The following is a 20,755-nucleotide window of genomic DNA, read 5'->3' as shown; positions in this document are numbered from 1 at the left end:
AAGTTTGGATAAATAGGGGAGAAAGGAGATGGGGCATAGGTTGTTTAGATTGGTGGGGTCCAATGAGGGATTTTTATGCGTGGGAGTGACTAGTTAGCATTTTATAGAGTTGCAGAAGATGCCAGAAGAGAATGAGAAATTGGAGATGTGAGTTAGACAGTGTAGGATAGAGTCAAATGGTGAACGTAGCATTTGCAAGTGAACCAGGTCCGGGGGGAAGGTGGTAAAGTGGGCATTAGAAAAATGTTTAGCAACCTTATGTTTAGTAGTGGGGATGGATGAAGGAAGTAAAATGTGTACCTGTGAACATGAAGTGTTAAGTATGGAAGGTTTCTGTACAGTAGAGATTTCATCAATAATTTAATTGATTTTATTTTTGAAGTGTTTGACAATCTCCTGGGCAGTGAGTGAGGTAATGGGTGGAGACAGTGGAGGACAAAGTAGAGATTTGAAGGTAGAGAAGGGTTGACAGGGATAGGATAAGCTGGTAAGGAAAGTGATAAAACAGGTCTGCTCGGAGGCGGGAATTGTATTTTTGTGCAGCAGATTTATATTTTTTTATATCTTTCTGAGACTTAATCTTACAGGTGCTCAAGAGTGTAGCTACTTTTTTTCAATATTCTGGTGTCATCTGTCTGCCAAGATTTTGGGGGTCAGGGCCTGGTTCTGTGTGTAGTGGGGGGAAGCATGTCTAGGGAGGATGAAACGGAACTGTTGAAGTGGCTAGGTTTGGGCAGATCAGCGGTGAAATCTTGTCAAAGAAATGGTCAGTAGCAGAATAGAAAAGAGAAGGGTTAAGGTGGCAAAGGTTTTTATGGGTAGCTGTTAAGCAGTTGGAGGGAGAGGAGGTGGAAGACAGGGAGAGAGAGAAACAAATAAGGTAGTGCTGAGAGAGAGGAAATGGATTGTTGGAGAGCTTGTCCAGAGTGCATAAGGAGTAGCAGGAGTGTAAGTATTAACAGGAATATTAAAGTGACTGAGAAAGATTAGGGGTTGGGGATTTCAGAACAGAGAAAGTAGGGTAGCAAGGCAGAGAAGTCATTAAGGAAGGTTGATACCGGTCCAGGGGGCTGGTATATCACAGTAATTCTTAAAGAAACTAGAGAAAATAGATGAATACAATGTGCCTCAAATGAAAATAACAGAGAAAATAATCTGCAGTAAGTTATTTATGTAGGTTGCCATTGTATTGCCGTGCTAATCCTATGGCTTTAATACTGTGCTACTGACTTGGAACACATATGCAAAAATGGTGTTTTCATTTTGATGGCCTACAATTAGCAATTTCAAAAGGCTATCAACAGCGAAACTGCAAGAAAGAGGATTATAATGCTATTTAGTGAATTCAATTTGCTTCTCTGCGATGAACTGAAGTGCACTATGGGAAAATCGGTCTGCATGAGTTTCCTTGTCAACATGCATTTTCAGTTCTGCAGAAATTAATGTTAATGGACTATGTGATAACACACATGTACACTGTGATAACACATATGTACACTGTATACCATGTAAGCAGCAGAGTTCTTTTTAATCTGGATTCAGGAAAGAAAACACAAAACACTTTTAGAAAAACACAACAAAATGTACAATGTCTGCCATGAAAAACATTCAGAAAACTGCATGCATTTTTAGCCTTGATACATCTCAAAGCATATACATTTCTTTATTTTTCAGATCTGTCCAGCTACAGTCAGGAACTGTTCTATGATTCAGTAAATAAACTTAGTCAACTTGGAAAAGGTAAAAAAAATTGTACCATTTTCCGATTATGAAATTACATTGGTAAAGCTTTCTTTCCTAAGTTTTAAATCAGAAGAACCCAGCTTTTTGTCAACCCAAAAAAAAAAAAAACTGTGAGCTTTGTTTTTTTGTATTATTTATTTAACACTTTGGAGATATGTGTTTTATCAGTAAAGTATCAGACAGTTCAAGTAGATATGGGTGCTGGTAAAAGGCATAGATTTTGATTGCACCACATCCATTGCATCAAAATAAAAACAAAAAAGCTTAACCTTCTGGGCGGTATTCCCGTGTGTGTCTCGGGGCGAGATTTTTAGGCTACGATCGGTAACCCCGAGACACACACGGGTTTGCTTCGCTAGATGCAGGAAGAGGTTTCTTACCTTTTTCCCTGCGATCCAGCGATGTCAGCGATGTCTTTCCCCAGTGCACGGCGGCCGGATGTCTGCCCGATGCACTGTGTTCCTCTGATTCCCTTCCCTGCGAGCGTCGCGACGCAGGGGGGCGGAACGGGGGGGGGGAACGGCGCGAAATTCAAAAAATATAAATAACACATAGTAAAACACACTGACACAATTGGCTAAAAATTAAAAATAAATTACAGTGACCTTTGATTGCCCCCCAGTGCTTTCCCCAGTGCCCTGTCTGCAGATTGACTGTACCTGTACTGTACCTGTGTCTGCAAAGTGCACAGCGATCATGGCAAAGCGCACCTGTACATCAAAATCGCTATGCGACCTGCTGCAAAACAGCGACAGCGATACGGAATCACTTGCGGAGGAGCTGAGTGACAGCGACGCATGGCAAAGTTCGTCATCAGACGCAGAAAGTGATATAAGCGACGATCCTGTGCCCAGCGATGTGCGGACTTGGTGCGCAATTGATTGCGGTGATGACCACGTAGCGCCCCCAAGATTTCCATTTACAGGAGCACCTGGGATAAAAGTGGACGTTGATGACAATCCCCTGGAATACCTCCAACTTTTTCTGACCGCTGAAGTGATCGACAAAATAGTTATTGAGACAAATCGATACCAAGAACAAGAAGCTGCGACTCCTCAGCGATTTTCAAGGCGCAGAAAATGGGAGCCTGTAACCAGCGAGGACATTTGGAAGTTTTTGGGCCTCATTATTTTACAGGGAGTGGTGGGGAAACCCCTGCAAAAATGGTACTGGTCCACGAACAAATTATTGGCCACGCCTTTTTTTGGATCCGTGATGTCGGAGTACAGATTTTCATTGATCATGAAATATTTGCACTTTGCAAATAATGAGGACTTTGATGAGCATTCTCATCCAGCTCCAAAGCTGAAAAAAATTTGGGAGGTTTACCAGCTTATTTTGCAGAACTTCCAGCGGACCTATATTCCTGAGCGCGACGTTACCATCGATGAAAGTCTCATGGCCTACAAAGGTCGGCTCAGCTGGATACAGTTCATCGCATCAAAGCGAGCTCGCTTTGGTATAAAAACTTTTATGCTGTGTGAATCCAGCTCTGGATATATTTGGAACTCAGTCGTATACACTGGGAAAGGGACCAAGTTCTGCGAGCGATTCAGCGATTTTGGGATGGCAACCGCTTCAGTTCTGTCATTGATGGAGCCCTTGCTCAACCAGGGCTATTGTGTCACCACAGACAATTTTTATACCTCCCCAGAACTGTACGAGTTCCTTATCCAAAATAAGACCGACGCTTATGGAACCGTGAGGCCTAACCGGCGTAACATGCCGTCAGCATTTCCCAGCAAAAGGCTTGGGAAAGGAGAAGTAGCAGCATGGCAAAAAGGGAAAATGTTGGCACTGAAGTGGCGGGACAAAAAAGACGTTTCCCTTATGAGCACAGTCCATAACACCTCGACCGTCATGGTGCATACCAAAGGTGGCAAGGATATTATGAAGCCACAAGTTGTGTTGGACTACAACCACACGATGGGAGGTGTGGACAGGGCTGACCAGGCCATGACTTTTTACCCTGCGATGAGGAAGCAGCAGAAAAAGTACTATAAAAAATTTTTCCGACATCTTGTCGAACAATGTCTCTGGAATTCCTTCATCCTGATGAAAAAAAAAAGTGACAGGCCTATAGCCCATTCAGACTTTGTGTGGAAGGTGGCAGAACAAATCTTTCTGAAGCACCAAACGCCAATGGCGGTAAACCGATCTGGACGTCGGGCTACTGGTGTAGTGAACCCTGAAAGACTGACCGGTCGTCATTTTTTGGACCACATTCCACCTACTGAAAAAAAAACAGCACCCACAAGGATGTGTGTGGTTTGCTGCTCCAAACGCGACGAAAACGAAAGAAAAATCCGTAAAGAAACGCGTTTCTATTGTGCCGACTGCAACGTTGGACTTTGCGCTGTACCCTGCTTTAAAATGTTTCATACCCGAGACGTTTACTGAATAATTATTTTGCACCCTTGTTTGACCCCCCAAAAAATCAGAGTATCTGAATATATTATTTGTTAAGATTTATTGAATAAAAAGTATTGTTATTATTAAATTATTACTTGTTATTATTTATTATATTATAATTTATGATTTTGTGTTTCAAACTTCATCATAGTCTACTAGAGACTCTGGTTTGGACAGATTTAGGTGAGTTATTCCTAAGAATTACAGGCCTGCAATCTAAAACGCCAAATTTCCATGCAAAATAATGGTACCGCTTTCAGCACCTTTTTTCAGAAAGAATCATACCGCCAGGGAGGTTAAAGAGGTAGGATTGGGATCACTGAGACCAAACAAAAATAAGCATTTAAAATGTAACGCTTTTTATTCCAAATGTTTCATAATACCCATAAAAAGGTACAAAGAGAAAATCTTGATTATAACCACTATATATAATCCTCTATACAACTTCCTATTGTACATGTTTTGCCCACTGGCTTCTTCCAGAACTCATATACTGCTTATTTTTGTTTGGTCTCAGCACCCCAATAAACCCCAATACTAGCTCTTTAAGATTTTTTTTCTAATAGACAGTTCATATTGCAGGACATACCATACCTCAGGTGCCTCTCAGGTCTAGAGTTGTCTTCAGACAAAGAAGAAATGTATATAAGTGAGAAAATATTTTTACAATCCAATACTAAATATTCAAATACTTTCAAATCCAACACACATATTTTATATCTGTGTTTGTACTTATGTACATATGCACCAAGTATCCGTGTTTGTTTCACATGTAGTGATGCCTTGTATGAACTGCATAACTTTAGTTTATTTTAACATAGTATTTTAGTCTATTTAATATGTTGCTGCATTACACCAATTCCTCTTTTTATCTAGATGCTCTTGAGTATTTCCAGAATCTTTTCTCCTCTGGAGTAGACAGATTGTCTGAGTTCAAAGACGGTAAATATGCCTTGACATGTCTGTCTGCTTGTAGAATAGCTTAACATCTGATGCACTGTAGGTAAAATGAACTGTACTTATACTGTAAGCATGATTATTTCTGTTTTTTAGGTACTGTTAACTACTCCCAGAGACTCATCTATGATGGACTCAATGGACTTTCTGAGTTCAAAGAATGTAAAGAAATATATTAAAGTAGCATGCTTATATTGCTTGTAAATTGTTTTCCACTCTATAAAAAAATATATATTTAATACAAAACCACCAATTTATCTTTCAGGTACTTTAAACTACTCACAGAACCTTTTCTATGTTGGACTTAGTAAGCTTTCTGAGTTTAAAGAAGGTAAGGGTGTAAATCTGTGCAAGTATATTCAACTATACAGTGAAAAACTTTGAAAAAGTATTCATAACCCTTGACATTTTCCAAATTTGTTCATGTTACAACCAAAAACGTAAATGTATTTTACTATGATTTTATGTGTTAGACCAACACAAAGTGGCACATAATTGTGAAGTGAAAGGAAAATGAAAAATGGTTTTCTAAATTGTTTACAAATAAATATGTGAAAAGTGTGGCTTGCATTTGTATTCAGCCCCCCTAAGCCAATACTTTGTAGAACCACCTTTCGCTGCAATTACAGTTGCAAGTCTTTTTGAGTATGTCTCTACCAGCTTCTTTATAGCTCAAGCTGTGTCAGATTGGATGGAGAGCATCTGTGAACTGCAATTTTCAAGTTCCTGCTGAAGAAAAGCATTCCCACAACATGAAGAGAAGAAAAGAACGGCTGCACACCAAAGGAACGTTCCAATGTGTTTATTCCAAAATAGCAAATTACAGCCAACAAGACAGAGTGCCCAAACCCAAGAAGAAGCACTGAGGTCAGTGTGAAATGCGTCACCTACTGGGTTTGGGCACTCTCTCTTGTTGGCTGTAATTTGCGTTTTTGAAATAAACATGTCGGAACGTTCCTTTGATGTGCAGCCATTCTTTTCTTCTCATTGAAACTAGTTGGCGAGCCGTGGCTTTCACCCAGCACATCCGGACAGCAGTGATTGCATACCTGGAGCGTATTTTCCTACCTGGAACATCCCCACAACATGATGCTGCCACCACCATGTTGCACGGTGGAGATGCTGTGTTCAGGGTAATGTGCAGTGTTAGTTTTCCGCCACACATAGCGTTTTGCTTTTAGGTCAAAAAGTTAAATTTTGGTCTCATTTGACCAGAGCACCTTATTCCACATGTTTGCTTTGGCCCCACATGACTTCTGGCAAACTGAAAACGTGACTTTTTTTATGGCTTTCTTTCAACAATGGCTTTCTTCTTATCACTCTTCCATAAAAGGTCAGATTTGTGGAGTGCACGACTAATAGTTGTCCTGTGGACAGATTCTCCCACCTGAGCTGTGGATCTCTGCAGCTCCTCCAGAGTTACTATGGGGATCTTGGCTGCTTCTATGATAAATGGTCTCCTTGCCTGGCCTGTCAGTTTAGGTGGACAGCCATGTCTTGGTAGGTTTGCAGTTGTGCCATATGCTTTCCATTTTCAGGAGATGGATTGAACAGTGCTTCGTGAGATGTTCAAAGCTTGGGATATTTTTTTTATAACCTAACCCTACTTTGAGCTTCTCCACAACTTTATCCCTGATCTATCTGGTGTGTTCCTTTGCCTTCATGATGCTGTTTGTTCACTAGGGTTCTCTAACAAACCTCTGAGGGTTTCACAGAACAGCTGTATTAATACTAAGATTAAATTACACACAGGTGGACAGTATTTACCAATTAAGAGACTTCTGAAGGCAATTGATTCCACTAGATTTTAGTTAGGGGTATCAGAGTGAAGGGGCCGGAAATAAATGCACGCCACACTTTTCAGATATTTATTTGTAAAAAAATGGAAAACCATTTATCATTTCCTTCCACCTCTCAATTATGTACCACTTTGTGTTGGTCTATCACAGGGATATGCAATTAGCGGACCTCCAGCTGTTACAAAACTACAAATCCCATCATGCCTCTGCCTCTGAGTGTCATGCTTGTAGCTGTCAGAGTCTTGCTATGCCTCATGGGACTTGTAGTTGTGCAACAGCTGGAGGTCCGCTAATTGCATATGCCTGGTCTATCACATAAAATCCCAATCAAATAAATTTACGTTTCTGGTTGTAACATGACAAAATATAAAAAATGTGAATACATTTTCAAGGCACTGTAGTAGTGTGCTTCATGTTTTTTTAATCAATAAAAAATAAATAGAAATGCACAATTTTAAAAATACCTCCCTGTCTCCTAGGAACTTTTAACTACTCAAAGGCTCTCCTCTATAATGGACTCAGTAGTCTTTCTGACATTAAAGAAGGTAAAATATTATGCATTTAAAATAATTACCATTCTCTTCTTTATATCCCCCGCATACAATTGCATCTCTTCTTTCAGGCACTATTAACTATTCCCAGAGTCTGCTATATGATGGACTTAATAGACTTTCTGAGTTTAAAGAAGGTAAAATCACTGCATTGCTAGGCTGTATAAATATAGAATAGTTTAGCTTTTCTTTTTGCTAATGCAAACAAACAAAAATATATATAATACACCAATATATGCATGGAATGCAACTGTGTATCTTCTTCCAGGAACTGTTAACTATTCCCAGAGTCTCTTATATGATGGACTCAATAGACTTTCTGAGTTTAAAGAAGGTAAAATCACTGCAATGCTAGGCTGCATAAATATAGAATCATTCAGCTTTTATGTTTGCTAATTTCAAGCAAAAAAAAAAATATATATATATATATATATATATATATATATATATATATATATATATATATATATATATATATATATATATATATATATATATATATATATATATATATATAAAATACACCAATATATGCATGGAATACAACTGTATATCTTCTTCCAGGAACTGTTAACTATTCCCAAAGTCTCTTATATGATGGACTCAATAGACTTTCTGAGTTTAAAGAAGGTAAAAATTACTGCATTGCTAGGCTGTATAAATATAGAATAGTTTAGCTTTTCTTTTTGCTAATTGCAAACAAACAAAAATATATATAATACACCAATATATGCATGGAATGCAACTGTGTATCTTCTTTCAGGGACTGTTAACTATTCCCAAAGTCTCTTATATGATGGACTCAATAGACTTTCTGAGTTTAAAGAAGGTAAAAATTACTGCATTGCTAGGCAGTATTAATATATAGTAGAATAGTTTAGCTTTTCTTCCTGTTAATTGTAAGCAAACAAAAATATGTTCAATTAACCAATATATACATGGAATGCAACTCTGTATCTTCTTCCAGGAACTGTTAACTATTCCCAGAGTCTAATCTATGATGGATTCAACAAAGTTTATGAGTTCAAAGAAGGTAAAAGTATTTTGCATTGCTAGTCCTGCATATATGTAATCGCCTTTCTGAAATTGTAAACATCAGGCATAATAAATGATCATAGTGGAAGCCATCCAATTATAAATGCTATAAATACAATTGTTTTTCTCCTTTTAGGAACTGTAAACTACTTGCAGAGTCTGTTCTATGGTGGACTCAATAGACTTTCTGAATTAAAAGAAGGTGAGATAACTTAAAATGACATCACATCTTTACCTGTTGCTTAACCTAATCTATAGTTCTTTCTTGTCAAAATGACAAGATTTATATACACAGCACTTATGCATCTCACTGTAATGATTGTCTTTATTATAATGATTGCTTTGTTTGCAGTTATGTTTTTATTTTGTAAAAAAAAAAGCGTGTATCGGTTTTTAATTAGTCCCACTTCAGTGCAAGCGAACTCTCATTAGTAATTGAAAGCAATTTTAATAAGTCACTTCACATTTTGTGCTATTAAATAGCTCTGTGTATTATTATTAGACATATTTATTTTCAATATTTCTTTATTAAAATTTTCAATAAAGTGAACAGAAATACATTTGTTACAACATGTCGGATGTTCCGACTGGAGCAAATGAAACCAGGAAGAACAAATACCGATACTAGTATCGGTATCGGGACCGATACCAAGCATTTCCTCGAGTACATGTACTCGGGGAAAATGCTCCGATACTTTACCGATACCTGACTTTCCCTGTATCCCTGTATTCTCCCATCCATTCTGCTCTCTCCCTCCATGCTCCTGTGTCCCCCCTCTGTGCCGCTGCCGTTCTGCTCTCCCCCCTCCGTGCCCTGTGTCCATTCTCCATGCGCTGCTCTCTCCCCTCCGTGCCCTGTGTCAATTCTCCGTGCACTGCTCTGCCCCTCCGTGTCGCTGCTCTCCCCCCTCCGTGCCCTGTGTCAATTCTCCGTGCACTGCTCTGCCCCTCCGTGTCGCTGCACTCCCCCCTCTGTTCCCTGTGTAAATTCTCCGTGCACTGCTCTCCCCCTCTGTGTCGCTGCTCTCCCCCCTCCGTGCCCTGTGTCAATTCTCCGTGCGCTGCTCTCCCCCTCTGTGTCGCTGCTCTCCCCCCTCCGTGCCCTGTGTCAATTCTCCGTGCGCTGCTCTCCCCCTCCGTGTCGCTGCACTCCCCCCTCCGTGCCCTGTACCATTCTCCGTGCCGCTGCACTCCCCCCCCCCTCCATGCCACTGCAATTCCCCCTCTGTCAGGATGGAAAGCAGAGGTAGGGGCCGCTAAATCCGGCTCCTACCTTTTCTGAATGAACAGAGTCAGTGATCACTGACTCTGTCCATTCATATAACTGAGCATCATAAACTGTGTTTACGATGCTTCAGTTTATGAATGGAGAGGAGCTTCTGTCTCCTGTCCATTCATTTTCAGCACAGCTGAGAAAGAGACTGGGGAATCTGTGTCCTTAGTCCCTTTTTTTTCTGTATCAAAGGGGAGATGTCAGAGGTCTGTAAAGACCCCTGATATCTCACCAAAGCCCCCCAACAGGGCTAAGAAAAAAAATAGCAATAAATAATAAAAATAATTAATTGTAAAAAATACATATTAAAATAAAAAAAAACACACTGACACATCCATCCCCCCCCCAAGGAAGCATTGTAAAAAAACAGAAAATTGTGAAAAAATGTAATTGTAAAATAAAAATAATACTGACATAAAAAATAAAAAGTATCGGTAATCGGTATCGGTGAGTACTTGAAAAAAGTATTGGTACTTGTACTCGGTCTTAAAAAAGTAGTATCAGGACAACCCTATAAATGAAGCATAGTCAGTCTTAGAAATTGAACTTAACAGAGATAAGGCATGTTTAGTATATAACCATTGTAAACTCCAGGTGGGGGGGGCGGTAGGGATGGGAAGGGGGCACTAGCTAGGTAGGCATTTTTGCTGTGTCGTAGCATGGGGGTGAGTGGAAGGTAAGAAAGAAAGAAAGAAAGAGAAAGAAGGTATGGAAATGGCAGGAGGTTGCGATATATGGAGAGCATCAGATAGTCACAGTGCATTTGGAGTGTGTGAGCCAGGGTGACCACTTATACAGGAACCTTTCCATACTCAAGTTTTTTCTACCGACTAGTCTCTCCATTTCACATTGGAGGTTCAAGTCTCTGTACTATTACCACTCGTGATCTGGGGGGGGGGGGGGTTTCTCTATCCCAAGATGTAGCGAGGGATTAGGGGTGGTTGGGATCTGTGATATTGTGGAAGTTAGAGCAAATATGTGTTTCCAGAATGAGCTTATGGACCTACAAAACCACAGAATGTGTGCTATGGTTCCAGCACTTCCACAGGTCCTCCAACGGGTAGAGGGATGTCCTGGGAAGAAATTGGATAAGCGGTAGGGGGTGATATACCACCTGTGTATTGTTTTCTGGTACGATTCCCAATGATTGGTGCAGTGGGATGCTGTGAAGGTGTGTTTAAATGCACGTATCCACATGTCGGGGGTGACAGTAACATTTAGTTCTTCTGTCCATTGTGAAAGGCATGAGATTTGGGAGTATGGCCGGTTGTCGCTAAGTGCAGAGTACATTAGCGATATACCATGTTTTGGGTATGTTGGGTATGCGTAGAAGTTATGGATTGGTTCTGGTATTTTAACCTCCGTGGGGATTTTAGACTTCTGGAGAAAGTGCGAAATCCTTATGTGTGTGAAGGCCGCAGATTGAGGGAGGTTGTATTAATTTTGAAGTTCTGTGAAGGTTTTTAAGGCATCTGTGTTGTAGAGGTCAGATATGTTACTAATCTTGTGTTTCTGCCAGTCCTGCAGGTTAAGATTTTGCAGATGCACTAGAAGCGCTCTGAGATGGATTGGGAGTGTATGAGACTGGTGCGTTTTGGATGTCAGCTGGGTAAATTTCTTCTGGACAGTTAGTGAGGCCGCAACTGACGGGGAAGTATCTGTTGTGATAGGAGGAAACCCAGCTGAAGTGATCAGTAGTATTTCACGTAGGTTATTAGGTTTATAGGAGGACGATTCTATGATCGACCAGGTCTTATTGGGAGTCGGGTGCCACCAGTAGTATTGCTGGTCTAGGACAGAAGCATTGTAGTAGGTATGTATGTGGGGAAGGCTTACACCTCCTTTTTTATGATGTCTAGTCAGGACGTAATGCGCACATCTAGATGGTTTAGTGTCCCATATATATCTTGAAATTTGTTTTTGTATGGAGGCAAAGAAATAGGTATAGTAGTTTGGGGAGGATTAGCATTTTAAAGGAGGCAATCCTTCCTAGTTTAGATAAGCCTGAAGTCCGCAGTTGGTTTAATAGTTGGGGAAGCTGTTTTTGGAAGGCACGATAGTTGAGGTCATAGAGTTGAAGCAATGATGGGGCCAAGTTTATCCCAATGTACAGGATAGATTGACTCATCCAGGAATAAGGAAAATATTCTTCCAGTAGGGTCTTCTGGACGTTTGTGAGATTAAATGGGAGAATTAGGGACTTGGAGGAATTCATTTTATAGAAGGAGGCTGAACTGAATTGGGTAATGATATCTTGAATCGCAGGCAAGGAGTGGACCGGGTTTGTGATCATGAGTACGACATCATCGGCAAAGAGGCTTATTTTATGTTCCATGTCATTATGTATGATGCCTAATATGTGCTTGTCTCCTTTAATCCTTGCTGCCAAGGGTTTTACATAATAAGAGCAAAGATGAGAGGGGAGAGCGGGCATCCCTGACGAGTGCCATTAGTGATCCCGAACGGTTTAGACAAGGTACCATTGTTTAATGCTATGGCTGAGGGGTTTGAATAAAGTGACAGTATTGCAGATTGAAACCAGCCTGTGATTCCATATTTTGTTAGCACTGCTTTCAGGAATCCCCAGTGCACTCTGTCAAACGCCTTCTTTGCATCTAAGGATAGAAGCAGAGAAGGCGTTCGAGATCGGGAGACCCGAAGGATCAGATTGATGACTCTTCTATTTGCGTCTGGGGCTTGTCTATCTGGCATAAAGCCGACTTGGTCTGGGTGCACTAGAGAAGGAAGACATTTTAGCAGTCTAGCTGCCAGGACTTTGGCGAATATTTTTACGTCTGTATTGAGAAGCGATATGGGCCTGTAGTTGGTCGTGGAAGTAGGATATTTTTCTGGTTTGGGGATGGTGGTGACGATTGAACGAAGCGACGCGTATCAATTAGTAGAGAACCAGAGGTGGCAGCAGAGTTGAAGAGGTCCATTAGGTGAGGGGTGACTAGTTTAGCGAATGTCTTATAGAACTAATTTGTGTAACCATCTTCTCCAGGTGATTTGTGGAGAGGGAGAGTATGGATGACTTTCAGGACTTCTTCTTCTGAAAATGGTCGGGAGAGCTCCGCTGATTGGGCAGGGGTTATAGATGGGAGACTACTTAAGGATAGGAAGTTTTGTATGGTTTGGTCTGTTGGTTGAGGGGTAGTTTTGTCACTTGCTAAGTTGTAGAGAGAAGAGTAGTAGTCGCTAAAGGCATTAGCTATGTCCTTTGGATTTGAAAGACGTTTTTTGGTGGTAGGCTTTATATGCCGACCATAGTACAAGCCGACCATAGTACAAACCTATCAGTGTCAGGGCGATCGTTTGATTCAAAATAGGATTGGTGCTCAGTAGTGAGTTTTTGGATGTTGCTCGGGCTTGCGATGAGAGAAGAATCAAGTCTCCATATTCTGGTTGTTTTGGGTCTAGAGTTTCCTACAGTAATGGAGATAGGGGCATGGTCCGACCAGGTGATGGATCCAGTCTCTGATTTTGTCACATCTTGAAGAGTGATTTTGTCAACAAGGAAAAAGTCTATACGGAAGCAAGAGAGTTGAGAAGAGGAGAAATATGTGTAGTCTCTTTAATTACTATGCTGGCATCTCCACGGATCAAAGAGATCATTTGTTTGAAGAAAGGGGTTAAATGCAGGTCGATTGGTGTTAGTTGAGGATGTAGTGTCCAGGTTTGAGTCTCCAATTATATTGAAATCGCCTCCAATAATAAGCCTTCCCTTTCGGAGTCGTGTTACTTTCTTGTATAGTTGTTTGTGGAATCGCAGCTGTTGCTTGTTCAGTCCAAAGACGTTGACTAGAGTATAGGTGACTTGGTTAATGTCGCATAAGAGAATTAGGAAACGTTCTTGGGGGTCTTCTATGGATTGATGTAATTGGAAAGAGTCCCATATGGCAATGAGGACTCCACTTTTCTTCTTTTGGACTGAGGCTAAAAAAACTTAGTCGTAGTTCTTCAGGGTGAACTTGGGAGTTTTAGCAGATGCAAAGTGGGTCTCCTGCACCAAGAGGATATCAGCTCTTTGACTGTTGGCTTCTCTGATAAGTGTGGATATTTTTTGTGGAGAGTTAAGGCCCCTGGTGTTAATGGAGACTATTTTGAACGCTATTTTGAGTGGGTGAAGGTAGGATAGATTGTCCCCAGATAGGGGTGGCAATTAGCAGATTTAGGGGGATTAGTTATATAGACTCTTTGGTATGTGGGAAGAGTGAGTTGTCGCTTATCCACGGAAGTAGAGGACCGGGGATAGTTCGGTGGAATGGTGGGTGGGGGTTGGCTGGTGCTGGGTTCAGGTGGGAGATTATCATTTAAAAAAAAAGGAGAGCCCTAGACCAAGTGAGGTCTGGGCTCAATGTGCAGAAATGACTGCAAACAATCAGAGGGGGATAGTGCTCCTCTGTCAACTACAAGGGACAGGGATCACTGAACAGGCAGGCAGGTGTTGGATAGGATCGCTGCAGTTTCCCAGCCATTTGGCGGGTGTTGAGAAGGGAATTTATTATGGCCGTCAGACATCAGGAGGAGCTCCTCCGACTTCCATATGTGTTGGAAGTTGCTCAGAAGAGTTTGGTATTTGTTCCGGGATAATGCGCCAGTTCCTCAGGAGTGTAAGTCCTGATGAAAGGGTTTGCACTGCATGAGTTTTGTTCTGGTGCGTAATGAGAAGTTTAGTGGGGAAGCCCCACTTATATGGTATTTTATGATTTTGAAGCGCTTTAGTTATAGTCGCCAGTTGTCTGCGATTTTCCATGGTTGCTTTGGATAAATCAGCATAAAGAGCGATGTCATTGAACGGGTCAGGAAGTCTTGCCGCTCGTTTCGCTGCATACATAACTTTTTCTTTCACAGTGAAAAAGTGTACACGGGCCAATACATCTCATGGCTTAGGGAGTCTGTGTGCTCTGTCGATTTCCATGTCACGGATGGTTAGGTCAGGTAGAAGTGTGCGCATCAGTGATTGCAGGAATTGAACTAGACCCGATTGTTGGATCGACTCTGGGATATTAGGGAATTTAATATTATTACACCTGGAGCGGTCCTCCAGGTCTGCGAGATTAATCAGTTGGAGTTCATCCTCATGGTCTGCAAAGCCATCAACTAACTCATTGTGTGCAGAGAGGAGGTCTCCCATTTTTGCATCTATATGAGTAATGGCTTGATCATGTTTGTGTACAGTTGCAGAGAGTGAGGTAACAGAAGTGGATAGATCGCTGTATAGGGTTTGCCTCAGAGAGAGCAGCATGCTCTTCATGGTATTTTCAGACAGTGGCTGGTCTGAAACAGGGAAGGCATCCAGCTCCGATGCTTGCTGTGGTGGAGGGAGAGAGAACAGGCAGGGAGCTGTGACAGGCTGGGTCAGCTGAGGCTTCAAGTCATGGGTGAATTAGAAGGGGAGCACTCAACCTGTGTGTCAGATGATCATAGGAGTCCCGGAGACAGTATGGAGCTCTGGCTGGAGTGTGAGGAGGAGAGCCGCGCCGCCATTTCACGGCCGCTGCCGGCGCCATCTTGGCCGCTTGGGTAGTAATCTGTGAGCTTTCTGGGCAGTTTGGAGTCCTTCCTTCATTTCAGCATGGTTATCCCGCTGTGCCACCGTGTCTGGGCTACAGGTAGGAATAGTTATCCCTTCTCTGAATTTGCTTATACACTCGCTCAGGCTGGTTTAACTGCGGAGCTGAGGGACTAAGCTGCCATCTACACGAGCCGTCAAGCCACGCCCCCCATGATTGCTTTGATTATCAAAACATTACACACAACTTTGCCAGCAGCTGCTCTTAATTTTTTCAGGCCTTCTAGAATACTTACAAGACCCTTTCTTTGATGGACTTAATGGGCTTAAGAAGTCTGGAGAAGGTAACGATACTGTATATTCAGTTAATATACTGGTCGATCCACCTTTACCTTTTATAATCTTCAGTTGTAACTTCTCTGATGTTCAAATTTGGCTAACAGGTATACCACGCCATTAAAGAATCTTTATTCTTTTAGGTCTCCTTGAATACCTGCAGAGTCTCTTTTTTGATGGCATTAATGGACTTAAGCAGTCAAGCGAAGGTAATGATTTTTACCTCAAGTTCAATATAATTGTTCAAATGTAGGCATAACTGTATTCTATAAATAGTGATGGAAGTACCTAATTAACCTGATAAATTGTGAATCAAAGTATTTGATATAAAGCAGAGGTCATACATTCTCGTGAGGTCTTGTTCTGCCTATACCTGGCTAATGAATCTTTGGAAAAATTCATTCATCTGAAAAAATAACTTTTAATTTTCATTTACAATCAAGCCAAGTTCAGGTACTTTTATTTCTTCTCAATTGTATATACCTGATATTGTCCTTTAAGTATAAGGTGGCCTGGTAAAATACTTGCCTCCCCATTCCAGTGATGTTCATTGTGTGGCACTACACAGTCTTTTCAAGAAAGATATCCCAACAAGGTTGTCTTTCTGCTGTGCACATGCTTAAAGTGATTGTAAAGGTAAAAATGTTGATATATGTTTTTAAATAACAAACACGTTATACTTATTTCCTCTGTGCAATGGTTTTGCACAGAGCATCCCCGATCTTCTTCTCTGGTCTCCAGCCAGCGTTCCTCACTTCTCCCCCTGCTGATTGTACCCATATAGGCTTGCTAGGAAGGAGCTCATGCAGACTCACTCCTGATCTGAATTCTATGTGTCCATTGACATACACAGTGCGATTCTTCTTTGCCCCCTGCTCCTGCCTCACTGGCTGCATCTGAGCCAGTGAGGAGCAAGCGATGCTGCTCTCTTGCACAGCCCTGGATCGACATTGGGCCCAGGTAAGTACTGTATAAGGTGGGGCCTGGAGGGGAAGCTGCACACAGAAGGTTTTTTATCTTAATGCATACAATTAACCACTTTTTGTGTTTTGCGGTCCACATTGTCTTCATTTTGTCAATAAAAGAATGAAGAAACCTACTTCTGCAGGATTATTTTGGTAAAAGGAAGATGCTATTTACATCTCAGTCACTGCAACAGTGAATATTTCCATCTCTTTGCCATATAAATGAACTATGCTCATTACTACAGTAATTTACAATTGAATACCACAGGGTATAGACCTCTCAATGTCCCAAACAGTGGCCCAGATTCACAAAGCACTTACGCCGACTTAACTCGAGATGCACGGCGTAATTGAAAAATGCGCCGCGCGTATCTTTGCGCCGTATCCTCAAAACGAGATACGCCTGAAATCCATTTTTTCCGTCCTACCAAAAAGAATTACACCGGCGCTTCTTCGCGCGCAAAATACTCTAGACACACCACTGTTTTGATAAGCAAAGATGCAAATGAGGGAGATAAGGCGATCCACAAAATTAAGTGTGTGCGGCATAGATTACGCCCTGTGCGCTTCTGTTAGTTTCATGGTGTATAATTACACCTTATAAAAGCAGCCCTAACTTTGCACCAGCCGTGTAAAGGTCAGCTAAAGCAACACCATTAAGGAAGAGCTGAGCACACACACTTGCAGGACAACAATCTGTATGCCAACATGCCAGGGGCATCCATGCTCATAACTATACTAGTGACTTTAGTACCCGAGGGTACCCCCTCTTCTGAGGGAACAGCAGTCAGGAGACGCCTCGCAGAATGCATCTTTGCACAGTAGGCACACACATTAATCATGGCACAATGAGAATGCACGCATGCACACCCACTGTGGTCCCTAGCACAGACACATCACATGCACATCTAATTGGATTAGATCGAAGTACCCCCAATGGTACTTGGGAGCAGTAACGCCACGCCACGGCTCCAATTATGTCACTGTGCATTCATACACCTTTAACACAGACCTGGGATCACTTCTCCCTGGTCCTGGGGATCCCTACTCCACCAAAACTGAGGGTGACACCCCTTATTTAATCAGGAATGCCACCCCCACATTCATACATCATTCACACACATAAAACAAATCATAAGTACAGTATAATAAAAAAATAAAAAAAAATAAAAAATAAAAAGTACCCCAAAACTTAACGGCGGCGGCGTGAGCTACGCCTGGGCCAGCCACGGGCACGGCCACGGCCAACCAGGGGAGACTCCTGGGGGGGGTGAAGCAGGGGAAGGAGGAGACTCCCCTGGTGACTGTCCTTCTGCTGGCCTGCCCTCCAAGGCCACTGCAATTCTGTTCAGACCCAGAGTGAGGGCAGCCGTATTGGCCTGGACAGCCCGGGTGTTGTAATGGACAGCCTGGGTCAGGGCACTCACCTCCTGGGCCACGCCTGTTGTGGCGGTCTGCAGGTCACAAATGCATGTGATGACCGCCAAGGAGTTTGTGGCCACATCAGTGAGTGACTCCTTAATTGAGCCCAGGCTGTCCTCTATCTGGGTCAGAGTCTGGTTGATCTGACCCAGATGGCAGGTCTGCCGGGCATTGTCCCTCTGCAGATTGGCCGGCAGACACTCGCCCACCCCCCTGGTCTTCTGGGTCGCCTTCCTGCCTGCAGCTGAGTCTTGTGGCCTGGGAGGAGGGGAGAGAGAGACCCTTGTGGGGGAGGCCTGTTGGGGGAGGAGTGGGAGGGGCTACCCCTGATGGAGGCCTGACTGCTGCCAGCCTCAGGGGTAGCCTCAGGGGGATCCACATCCGAAGCCAAAAGGATTTCCCTGGCAATCTCCATATCTTCATCCTCATCCTCCCCCCCTCATCCACCCCCCCCCTCAACCTCCTCATGAGGGGAGGTGTGGCCACTCCCCTCCCCTGGGGACTCCTGCCATTCTTGGGGCTCTTCTGCAGCCTGGTGTCCTGGGGATGGTGCAGCCTGGCCTGATGGCCCAGCAACCTCCTGGCCTAATGGCCCAGCAATCTCCTGGCCATCTGTGGAGGACACAAAACATTCACAGGTTGGAGGATCCACACACTTGGCACATATTCCCTTCCCCCACCCACACATGCTACTCACCAGATAGAAAAACCAAAAAATTACCTGTCCTCACAGGAGAATCAGATTGAAAGCCAGGCAGGCCCACCACCTGCTGGCTATGGAAACACCGGGCCACTGCCCATTCCTCCTCAGTCAGCCTGACGGAGCAGGGTGGGCCTCCTCCAGTGCCCGTGGCATGGGCATTTATTTTGGCCATCTTGTCCCGGACCAGGCTCCTAAGATCGTTGATCTTCTTTTGAATCCCACTGGGGGTCCTCGTCTCCCCCCCTCGCCGCATTGATCTGATCAGTAATTTTCTTAATGATCTCCTTCCTCCTGGCCGGGGTGGTGTTCCGGCTCTCAGGGCCATGCAAATATTGCCCGAAACGGGTGATGGCCTTAGCAAGTATCTGCTTTTCTCTGATTGAAAAATTCAGCTTCCTGCGCTTCGGTGCCATAACACCCAACACTCAGCACCAACAAAAAACAAACACAACAAACAAACACAAATTCTCACACAACAAACAAACACAAATACTCACAGAACAAACACACACACAAATCTAACCACACAAGCAGACAGCTAATACAAATTCAAAAACAATCAGAAAAAACAAACAGAAAATACGATCAGAAAAAAAACAATCAGAAAAAAACAAACAGAAAAGACACTCAGAAAAAAAACAATCAGAAAAAACAAACAGAAAATACACTTAGAAAAAAAACACAGCTGCTACACTCTACTACTCCTCCAAATCTTTTATCTAACACTAAACTCACCAACACACACCAACAGACAACAGAGCAAAAGCAACTAAGTACGCTTGGCCTTTTACCTATCTCACTGATTGCGCCAAGCCGAGTTCTGCACATGCCCAGTGAGGTGAAGATTCGTGCGCGCATGCGCAGTACGGCCCGGCCTTTTATTTGCATGGGGTCACGGCTCATTACAATGGAGCACGCCCACTTCCTTCCCACTTGCAATAACCACACCTTACGCCTCGGGATTTAAGTTACGCTTGCGCAATTTTGGGCGCAAATGCGCTGTGGATACGGCACTTACGACACAAAATTAAGGCGCCGTAACTTAAATGACATACGTTTGGAGTAACTTAATTTGCGCCGCTCTACGTGAATCTGGGCCAGTATGTTTAAAGCCTAATTCTGTTTTTAGATGTTGCCTGTGTCCTCTCACTTCTTGCCCTTGTGACACCAAAAATAACCCCCTAGGTCTCTGTATCTAGTTAATAGATTTGTTATCACTCTCTGTCCTGGTGAGCTCGCCATGTGGTGCGGACAGGAAAAGAGTCCTAAACATCCAAGTAAGATCACAAGCAACAATAAAACCAGACTGACAACGTTCCCACTCTATCCAAAATGGAAAAAAAAGGTTTCAGCTGGGGTTAGGCTTTATTAACATCACTTGTATGTTTTTGTTAAAGGTATCTTAGGTCAAGTGTAAGTGCAATTCTTTTTTGTGGAGAAAAAAAGTCCACACAAAAAAGTATTTGTCACTTTAACTGGTAATCACAGGGTTAAAATCTGGCTCTAGAAGATTTTGCATTGTAACCTGGTGTCCTGTGGCAGAGGAAGAAGAAATGAGCATTTACACTTTGGTTTCTAGAGTTAGCCTGTGAACTAGAGGAGCTGTTCTGCTGAGATACTGCAATGGTCTTCACAAAGCTAAATGCCACCACTGTCTCTTTATTCCAGAGAGTACAACATTTTAAAACAAATGCACCTGGCATAGCAAGCAGTTTGATCATGCCATGGGGAGGGACATTCACTGACACTAGACTGCATTTAGAGTCACATGGAAGCATGAAGCTATGCACCCTGGCTAGGTATGACATCATGGGTCTACGTTATGGGCACACTACCAGTTCTATCAACATCAAACTCAGCAGCCTCCAAGTAGAGAGGTGCACCCAAAAGGAAAATCAAAGGAAGTGTCCAGTGGTAACCACAGTGACTCCCTTCCACACACTGCAGTTTTTTTTTTTTTTTTATATATATATTTTTTTTATTGATAGAAATAGACAGTACAATAAAAGTAAATCAACTCTTTGAAGAAGCATCGTTACAGAGT

At 42.6% G+C, this 20,755-nt stretch overlaps 1 protein-coding gene across 1 annotated transcript in view; it reads left to right on the top strand.

Annotated features, from left to right (window-relative positions):
- LOC120935716 overlaps positions 1 to 20,755 on the top strand; it is a 112,161-nt gene that overhangs the window by 86,237 nt on the left and 5,169 nt on the right. Inside the window, exons 17-29 of the mRNA XM_040347775.1 lie at positions 1,675 to 1,740; positions 5,032 to 5,097; positions 5,209 to 5,274; positions 5,378 to 5,443; positions 7,391 to 7,456; positions 7,534 to 7,599; positions 7,731 to 7,796; positions 8,027 to 8,092; positions 8,226 to 8,291; positions 8,430 to 8,495; positions 8,634 to 8,699; positions 15,564 to 15,629; positions 15,765 to 15,830. Coding sequence (XP_040203709.1) covers positions 1,675 to 1,740; positions 5,032 to 5,097; positions 5,209 to 5,274; positions 5,378 to 5,443; positions 7,391 to 7,456; positions 7,534 to 7,599; positions 7,731 to 7,796; positions 8,027 to 8,092; positions 8,226 to 8,291; positions 8,430 to 8,495; positions 8,634 to 8,699; positions 15,564 to 15,629; positions 15,765 to 15,830 — 858 coding nt within the window. The remainder of the gene's footprint in view (positions 1 to 1,674; positions 1,741 to 5,031; positions 5,098 to 5,208; positions 5,275 to 5,377; positions 5,444 to 7,390; positions 7,457 to 7,533; positions 7,600 to 7,730; positions 7,797 to 8,026; positions 8,093 to 8,225; positions 8,292 to 8,429; positions 8,496 to 8,633; positions 8,700 to 15,563; positions 15,630 to 15,764; positions 15,831 to 20,755) is intronic.

Source organism: Rana temporaria, chromosome 4 (genome assembly GCF_905171775.1).
Source record: "Rana temporaria chromosome 4, aRanTem1.1, whole genome shotgun sequence".
Classification (NCBI taxonomy): domain Eukaryota; kingdom Metazoa; phylum Chordata; class Amphibia; order Anura; family Ranidae; genus Rana; species Rana temporaria.
Note: the sequence above shows the minus strand (reverse complement) of the source record. Positions and strands in the feature narration are given on the sequence as shown.